Below are 9,604 nucleotides of genomic sequence, written 5' to 3' on the forward strand. Positions count from 1 at the left end.
GGGGTGGGGAGCCAGAAGCAGGGGCAGCGAGGCCGGTGGGGTCGGGGTCGGCAGCCAAGGAGTGATGGGCAGGCGTGCTGAAGCTGAAGAGGTGCCAGGGTCAGAGATGCCCTGTCACTACCATCCGGGCTGCTCTGAGAAAGGAAGCGGGGCAGGAACCAAGGCATTTCGAAACAGGAGTAGAAAATAATCTCGAGCGAAGACCAGGCCCGAAGGATGGCGGGGGCGGGAGTCGCGGCCCGGGGGAGCCGGGCCCGGGCAGGAGCGAAGGCAGGGCCTCCGCGCGCGAAGGGGCTGCCCAGGCCGGTCCGCTCCTACGGGCAGCGCGGGGCAGAGCGCGGCCGAGCCTCGCACCGAGGTGCGGGGTCCCGAGGCCGGCGGCACCCACCCGCCGGCGCCCGGCCTTGCGTACCTGAGGCGGCCTCCTGGCTCCCCTCCACTCCCCGGCCGTCCCCGACGCCGCGCGCCGGCCCTCGGCGGGCTGCGGGGCTCCAGACGCCCGGCCCCTCAGCCGCCCGCCTGTCCGACATCTGCAGCCCGCGTCCGCAGCGCCTCCGCAGCCTGCCGCAAGTGGCTCCGGAAAGAGCCGAAGGCCCAGCGCGCCGGGAAGAGCCGAGCGGAGCCCGCGGGCCGGAAGGGGCAGCGCGTCGGCCCCCGAGCGGTCGCGAGAGCTCTGGCTAGCGGAGGCCTGCGACGCGGGCTCGGGGAGGGTTACTGCGTGCTTATGATCGCAGGTTTTTAAAGTCAGTGCTTGAAAGAAGAAACGAAACCTGGGGAAGATTCAGTGAGACCCGGCCGGAAGTCGTGGTATCCATAGACACGCTATCGGAAATTGGGGTTGCTAGGAGCCCTGGGCGCGTCGGCTAGTCTGCGTCACGGCTGAAGTCCCAGAAGATTACGATTCCGGCCCCGGTGAAGATGAAGACCTGCCGCCTGAGAGAGCAAAACTTCAGTCTCTTAAGGTGACTGAAGATGTCGAACCAGGCAGCATGGCAGAGGCAGGGCCGGAGCTGCCTGTAGAGACTGACCAAGAGCCACAACCAGAGACGGAAGAAGAGGGCTTCAAAGAGGAGACACCGGCGAGTGCTAAGAATATACACCTACGCCTGAAACCCACCTGGACGTCCGAGGAAGAGGCTCCCCACAAGTCCAAGACAGACCTTTCTAGCGAGATTGAGCTAGGGATTCCCAAAGAGGTAAAGTCGGAGACATCCAGACAGATAGAAGTAGAGCTTTTCAAGGATTTGGAGGTCCCTGTGGACGAAAAGCGTGGGGAGCCAGAGGAGGAAGCCAAACCAGATGTCGCAGAGGATATACTCATAGAGGCAGCTAAGGAAACAGATCTAGAGCTACGAAAGGAAACCGAGTCTGAGGTTCCAGGGGCCACAGTCAGTGAGACAAGATTAGAGTTACTAGAGGGGACCAAACCAGAGGTTTGGGAGGAGTCACTTAGAGAGCAATATGGAAAGACGGGTCTGGAACCTACAGAGCAGACCAAACCGGAATTTCCAAGTGAGAAACCAAGAAGATTAATTGAAGAGGCAGATCTGCAGCCACCAAAGATGACCACACCAGAGATTCCAGAGGAGACACAAAGTAAGTCACCTGAAGAGAAAAGAACAGAGCCACCTGAGCAGGCCATACCAGAGTTTCCAGAAGAGAAGCCAAGTATGTCTACTGAGGAAACACAAAGAAAGTCAACTGAAGAGAAAATTCCAGAGCCACTAGAAGAGATCGAATCAGAGTTTTCTGAGGAAAAATCAAGAAAACCAATTGAGGAAACAGTTCTAGAGCCATCAGGAAAGACCAAACCAGAAGTTCAAGAGGAAACACAAAGAAAGTCAACTGCAGAGAAAGTTCTAGAGCCACCAGAGGACACCAAACCCCCAGATCAAAAAGATAAGCAGAAAAAATCAACTGAGGAGACAGGTCTAGCACCATCACAGAAGTCCAGATCAGAGGAGACACTAAGAGAGTCAACTGAGGAGAAAGTTCCAGAGCCACCAGAACAGACTAAACCAGAGTTTCCAAAGAAAGAACCGAGAAAGTCAACTGAAGAAACAGGTCAGGTACCACCACAGAAGATCCTACCAGAGGTGCAAGAGAAGACACAAACAGAGCCAACTAAGAAGATAGATTCAGAGTTACCATATAAAGCCAAACCACTACTTAGAAGAGAGACATGTGTAGAATTTGCCAAGGAAGATAGGCCAGAACCAATCAGACTTAAGCGTTCTATAGACAGGGATGAGCCAGAGTACTCTGACTATCAAACAAGAAAGTTGTTAGTAAAAGAAACTAAAGACGTTTCAAAAGACTCTGTGTTAGAGTCTCTTCCAATAAGTGAAGTAGACTCGGTGAATACAGATTATGAGTTTTCTAAAGAACTCCAAAATCTGTTTCAGCTTTCTGATACCAATTATGAATTCTACTCATATTTCTCTGAGTCTCAGAGGGATTTAAAAGAGTCCTCTAATGAAAAGAAAGATCTGTCCCCAGAGTCAATGACACTGGTACCTAAAGATAAAGAAACCCAGCCCCCAAAATGTACAGACCTACAATTTGAGTATCTTGAATGGAGCCCAGAGAAAGTTGCAGAGTGGATTTGCCAGCTAGGCTTCCCTCAGTACAAGGTATACAAAAATAACATTTTTTGAAATCGTATACTCTCATTCCTCTACCTCTTATTCCTCTATCCTTACCTGAGCTTTTGCATCTTCACTAGAAGGAGTGTAGAAGAGGCATGGACTGTGGTAGAGGTAACTTGGATTTTAATTTTGGCCTTTCCACTGATACACACATATTTGTATATTGGGAGAGGAAGGAAAGGTCACGTTTGCTTTTCCTATTCATCACAGTGATTATACTTCTCGGCCATCCTTGAATAAAGACTAAGAAATTTATGTAGGTTTCTTTTCATAGAAATCTGTATTTCTAAAAAGATTTCATCCAAGGTAGACTTTTTGGTACTTTGTTAGGTTGTTTTAGTAGCAATTCCCTTAACTTGAACTTGTACTATTAATCTTAGTATCTGCCCCAAATGTGTTATATGTATCATGATCACCTAACAGTACTAATTTATATAGCCAATTAACCAAGGATAGTTTTCTTTTTTAAATAGGGTGAATCCTATTATTTCACTGCCAACTATGTTCCACAAACAAAACAAGATCTGAAATCTTTGGTACCACTGTAGTTAAAAATGTAGTTGAGGCAAGAAAGAAGCACTGGTTGTATCGTGCCAAAAAAAAAATTAAGCAGCAGTATGAAATTTAATCAAGAGTTTAGATGGAAAAGATGTGGGATTATTAAATTAAAATTTTGTCTCAGTACAGGGCTAGAGACAAACATGATTTATTTATTCCTCCTCCCCTCCCTCCCTCCCTCTTTCCTTCCTTCCCACCTCCTATTCTCTTTCTTGCTTTTTTTCTTCCGGTATTTGCCACACATCTTTTGAGTGACGTTCTCATTGTACTGACAGGAGTGTTTTACCACAAACGTCATCAGTGGCCGCAAACTCATCCACGTGAACTGCTCAAACCTCCCTCAGATGGGTATAACAGATTTCGAGGACATGAAGGTGAGTTGTGTATGGTTTCCCACTAGAGCACTGAAACAGTTCTACCAGCTCAAACCATCCTCCTCTTATTCCAGCCTCGCCTCCAATCTCTCCCGACGGTGTTATCATACTCCTAGTTTCCCAGACTCCGAGGGGTTGCTTCCTCTCTTTCCTTGGATCCCCACAAAGATCCCAGGAACTGTCAGTTCCTCCTATAGCATCTGGTTTTCTCCATTCCCACTTGTTCAGACCTTTATCAGACCTTTACTAGAATGTACTTAGAATGTTCCAGTAGCCTGCTTTTAGCCTCTGTCTATAGGCCCTTTGGATTCAAGGACCCTGCTTTTAGACTCTCACCTTCAAACTATTTATACAGTGTACTACTCAAAGCTTCTTTGGATCCCCTCTACTTACAAGGTAGTCTCAACTCCTCAGCTTAGGATTCAGGGCCCTCCACAGGTTTTCTCCCACCACCGTTCTCTCGCCTGGTACGCTTTTATGTGAATCTTCTGCTTCAGCCTCACGGGTCCAGCTCACACCCTCACAAACCGGTCTTGTGCATTCTTCCCTCTACATCTTTGCTCAGTTCCCCCCCTCCCCCGCAAGACTAATATGAATCGTAACCATCCCTCAGGACCCAACTCAATTCTCATCTCCCCATGAAGTCTTTCCTGATCTTCCCAGCCCACAGTAACCTCTCCTCCAAAGCTCTCATACATTTTATGTCTCTAACACCTACAGAAATGACTCACCTTTCCCTTTGTTCTTCCTACAAAATACTAAGATGACCAGACAATGTATAGGTGAGACTGGTGAGGGGTGCAGGAAGAAAGAAACACTAATTTTTTTCTTTTCTTTTTTCATGGAAAAACATTTTAAATATAGCAGTGTGTACATGTCAATCCCAAACTCCCAATCTACCCCTCCCCTCCCCGCTGGTAACCATAAGTTCGTTCTCTAAGTCTGTGAGTCTGTTTCTTTTTTGTAAATAAGTTCATTGTATCGTTTTTTTCAGATTCCACATATAAGCGATATCATATGACATTTGTCTTTGTCTGACTTACTTCACTTAGTATGATAATCTCCAGTTCCATCCATGTTGCTACAAATGGCATTATTTCATTCTTTTTAATGGCTGAGTAATATTCTATTATATGTACCACATCTTTATCCGTTCAGCTGTTGATGGACATTTAGGTTGTCTCCATGTCTTGGCTATTGTAAACAGTGCTGCAATGAACACTGGGGTGCGTGTATCCTTTTAAGCCATGTTTTTCTCTGGATATATGCCCAAGAGTGGGATTGCTGAATCATATAGTACCTCTACTTTTAGTTGTTTTTTTTTTCTTTTGGGGTACACGGGCCTCTCACTGTTGTGGCCTCTCCCATTGCGGAGAACAGGCTCCGGACGTGCAGGCTCAGCGGCCATGGCTCACGGGCCCAGCCGCTCCACGACATGTGGGATCTTCCCAGACTGGGGCATGATCCCGTGTCCCCTGCATCGGCAGGTGGACTCTCAACCACTGCGCCACCAGGGAAGCCCTACTTCTAGTTTTTTAAGGAACCACCACACTCTTCTCCATAGTGGCTGTATCAATTTACATTCCCACCAACAGTGTAGGAGGGTTCCCTTTTCTCCACACCCTCGCCAGCATTTATTGTTTGCAGATTTTTTGAAGATGGCCATTCTGGCGGGTGTGGGGTGATACCTCATTGCAGTTTTGACTTGCATTTCTCTAATGATTAGTGATGTTGAGCATCCTTTCATGTGTTTGTTGGCAATCTGTATATCTTCTTTGGAGAAATGTCTCTTTAGGTCTTCTGCTCATTTTTTGATTGGGTTGTTTGTTTTTTTGATATTGAGCTACATGAGCTGTTTGTAAATTTTGGAGACTAATCCTTTGTCAGTCGCATCATTTGCAACTATTTTCTCTCATTCTGTGGGTTGTCTTTTCCTTTTGTTTATGGTTTCTTTTGAGTTTAATTAGGTCCCATTTGTTTTCTATTACTCCGGGATATGGATCGAAAAAGATATTGTTGCGATTTATGTCAAAGCGTGTTCTGCCTATGTTTCCCTCTGTTTTATAATAACCAGTCTTACATTTAGGTCTTTAATCCATTTTGACTTTATTTTTGTGTATGGTGTTAAAGAATATTCTGATTTCATTTTTCTAACGTGTAGCTGTCCAGTTTTCCAGCACCATTTATTGAAGAGACTATCTTTCCTCCATTTCATATTCTTGCCTCCTTTGTTGTAGATTAATTGGCCATAGGTGCATGGGTTTATTTCTGGGCTTTCTATCCTGTTCCATTGATCTGTATTTCTGTTTTTGTGCCAGTACCATACTGTTTTGATGACTGTAGAGTCTGAAGTCAGGGAGTCTGATTCCTCCAGCTCTGGTTTTCTTTCTCAAGATTGCATTGCCTATTCGGGGTCTTTAGTGTCTCCATACAAAGTTTAAGATTTTTTGTTCTAGTTCTGTGAAAGAGAAACACTGATTCTTCTCACCTGGCCAAGGGAGCACTGGAAACCACTATCCTGTCTTTCCCATTTATAGTGATGCACTAGCTTGGTAAAAAGGGGAGAGAAAGTCAATCTTATTTATTCTAGGGACAAGCTAGACAAGATAGCACTTGCTTCAGCTTTCTGTCTTAGAAAATAATTCACAAAATATTTTAAACTATTCACTCCATCAAGTGAACGAAATAACTCTGTGATAAATATTTGGAGAAGAATATAGATGAATTGCTTATTCCTTTCATATGCATGATTTTATGTTAAAAGTAGAGCCTTATAAGCTTAATAATATCTCAGGAATTTTATTACACCTGCCTTATTGCAAGCTATTTAAATAGCACAAATTCAAAACAACATGTCAGCAATCGTCACTAAACAAAAATATGTATTTTTTTAAATTTTCAAATGATTTGTTTTACAGAACAGTTGCAGATAGTACAGAGAGTTCCCATATACTCTTTTTAAAAAAAATATTTATTTATTTTTTGGCTGCATCAGTCTCAGTTGCAGCACGTGGGATCTTTCACTGTGGCACGCGGGTTCTGTAGTTGCAGCACTTGGGCTCTCTAGTTGGGGCGCATGGGCTTAGTTGCCCTGTGGCATGTGGGATCTTAGTTCACTGACCAGGGATTGAACTGGCGTCCCCTGCATTGCAAGACCAATTCTTAACCACTGGACCACCAGGGAAGTCCCCCATATACTCTTAACCCAGCTTACCCTAATGTTAACATCTTATGTAACCATTTATATATTTATCAAAACTAAGAAATTAACACCAGCACAGTACTATTAAACAAACTACAGACTTTATTCAGATTTCTGCAATTTTTCCACTGATGTCCTTTTTTCGTTCCAGGATCCAGTTGGGGATACTATCTTGTATTTAGCTGTCATGTTTCCTTGGTCTCCTCCAATATATGACAATTTATTGATCTTTATCTTTCACGACCTTGACACTTTGAAGAATAGTGATCAGGTACTGTGTAGATTTCCCTCAGTTTGAGTTTGTCTCATGTTTCCCATGAGATTATGCTTTGGGGGGAGACTATCACAGAGATGATGAGCCCTTCTCATCTAATCATATCAGGGAGTACATGGTATTAATGTGATTTATTACTGGAGATGTTAACTTTGATCATTTGGTCAAGGTGGTGCCTGCAGGTTTCTTCACTACAAAGTTACCGTGTTTCCCTTTTCATATTCTGTTCATTAGAAGTGGGTTACTGAGTCCAACCCATACTCAAAGAGAGGGGAATTAAGCTCCACCTCCTGGAGGGAAGAGTATCAAAGAGTTTATGGACATAGAGTAAATACCACAGTAATAGATATACTGGGGGAGGTAGTTTGAGGCTATGCAAATTACCTGTTTCTTCTTAAAGTTTTGCCCACTAATTTTAGTATTCATCAGTGTATCTTGCCTGCATCAGTTATTACTATGTTGTTCTAATGATGATTTTCTGTTTCCTCATTCCTTCCATGTTTAATTGGAACTCTGCTTAAGGAACTCTTCTGTTTAATTGTCCCTTCTTCCCTATTTGGGAACTCTTTCAGTTTGTCTCCTGTGTCCTTTTGACTTGTTCTCGTTATTTTATTTTATTTTTTTAAGCATTTTCTGGCACTACACTTTACTTCAGACTCATTTTCTATTTTCCTTGCTACAGCCCTAGAAGCAGGCATGTCTCCAAGGAGCCCTGGTTGCTTTTATTAGAGAATGGTATTTAGAAACCAAGATGTGGTCACTAGTTGTGCTTGTTGCTACTGAGGTGTTACTGCTTCTAGGCACTCTCAGCAGAAGGATGTAGGAAATATATGTATATATACTAACCCATGTATACACAAATATTTATCTTATTTCTGTAAGCATGTGTTCGTACTGATATCCCTGACTCTAGTCCATCACCACAGGGTTCATACTAGCTTTCATCTTTCCTACTCCCTACCCCACTTTGCTTCTTTATAACTTCTTTCTCTGACAGTGAGAAACCTGGCTCTGCTTATTTATAAATATGTATCCCTATGAGAAACAAATTTACCAAAAGAGTACAGTATTTGTGTATGGTTCTTTTTGTCATTAGCCTTACACTAACTAGACAATGCACTGTTTTTCAAAGTTAAAGTTATTTAGGTCATCTCCTTTCTTCCCAGCCCACTTCAGTGAGATTATGTCTTAATTTGCAATAAAGTTAGATTCATCTGCCCAGAGTTTATATTCCATCATGGGTTCCCACAACATCCTGGCTTTTAAAATTTTTACCTGCAGTAAAGTCACTCTTTTTAGTATACAGTTCTGTGGGTTTTGACAAATGCACAGGGTCATGTATCCACCACCACAGAACTGTATAGAATGATTCTATCACCGTAAAACTTCCCGTGTCCCCACTGTAGTCAGCCTATCCCTCCACCTAATCCCTGGCAACCATTAATCTGTTTTTTGTCCCTGTAGTTTTACCTTTTCCAGAATGTCACACGAATGAAATCAAATAATATGTAGGCCTTGAGTCTTGCTTCTTTCCCTTAGCAAAATGCATTTAAGATTAATCCACACTGTTACATGAATCAACAAGCAGATCTTAAGGACATGATACATCTGCTTTAATAATGGTATTTTACCTATCTAAAATGTACTCCTAATGGGCAGTTTTGCATCAGGTTAAGAATTGTCTGTGGTGTGAATTTTCCAGCCTTGTAACTATGGCCAGTAGTTTTAAACAAAAATCCATTCCACATACTCCTTTGACTGTGTTCTAGCAACAATTTCACGGACTACATTCTCACCCAGAGGCAGAATATGAATTCAAATAGCAGTGTTATAACAGACCTGCAATTAAAACTAGACTTTGAAAATGCAATGACAGTTTAGGATATCAAGTGGCATGGTACTCAATGAATACAAAGTATGTTTTAGAGACACTGAAATTGTGGCAAAAGATATTTTAAAAGAATATACGAGTATAAGCACTAATAAAATAACTGGAACTTTAATGTCTGCTTTTTAGTGTTTGAGATTTCTTTCCAGGCAAATAAATTGAATAACTGAGTAATAATTTTTTTCTTAGTTAACTGAGCCCCTTATAAAGTTATTTATTAACCTTCCTAGAGAAAGTCATGGCTCCTAATCTGAACATATTATCTGCTCATATCGTTGGTCAAATTGCTCAGCCAAAAAAAAGAAATGAACCCATCTATGGCTATCTAATGCAAGGGCCTAGAAACATCTTTAAGTGGTACTTTTAAAAAGATAAATAATGTGATGTTTCTCTTAAGAACTGTGTTTTGATAATGCCAGGGTAGGAAGACTTTCAATGTGTTATTTCGTTATTATTTCCGCATAGAATTAGCTTAAGGGGTTAGCATTCAAGAGGTCTAGGAGACTAAGTAAAACTTACTTGATTTAGTTGTATTTTCAGGTTAATCCCATTAAAAAATTATCCTTGCATTACAGGTAATTTCTCAGCATACCCGGGAGCTACTGGGAATTGAAGAGCCATTATTCACACGCTCCATCAGCCTTCCCTACAGGGACAATA

At 42.9% G+C, this 9,604-nt stretch overlaps 2 protein-coding genes across 5 annotated transcripts in view; one reads left to right on the plus strand and one right to left on the minus strand.

Annotated features, from left to right (window-relative positions):
* TMED8 (transmembrane p24 trafficking protein family member 8) overlaps window positions 1-760 on the minus strand; it is a 31,098-nt gene extending 30,338 nt beyond the window's left edge. For 3 of the 4 annotated variants that reach the window (XR_014015486.1, XR_014015487.1, XM_081230301.1), the window contains exon 1: window positions 413-622. Coding sequence is in view for 1 of the 4 variants with exons in the window: in XM_081230301.1 (XP_081086427.1) it covers window positions 413-530 (118 nt within the window). In the remaining 3 variants the exon portion in view is untranslated. Of the gene's footprint in view, window positions 1-412 lie in introns of all 4 variants that reach the window. The other variant, XM_081230304.1, reaches the window with a different exon arrangement.
* SAMD15 (sterile alpha motif domain containing 15) lies at window positions 690-7,994 on the plus strand (the record flags this gene model as incomplete). The annotated part of the gene is made up of 4 exons (XM_081229868.1): window positions 690-2,633; window positions 3,482-3,580; window positions 6,934-7,053; window positions 7,983-7,994. Exons 1-4 carry the CDS (start codon window positions 990-992, stop codon window positions 7,992-7,994), a joined length of 1,875 nt encoding a protein of 624 aa, XP_081085994.1. The 5' UTR covers window positions 690-989.
* Window positions 7,995-9,604: the final 1,610 nt, after the last annotated feature.

Source organism: Mesoplodon bidens (assembly GCF_964165515.1).
Source record: "Mesoplodon bidens genome assembly, chromosome: 3".
Lineage (NCBI taxonomy): Eukaryota > Metazoa > Chordata > Mammalia > Artiodactyla > Ziphiidae > Mesoplodon > Mesoplodon bidens.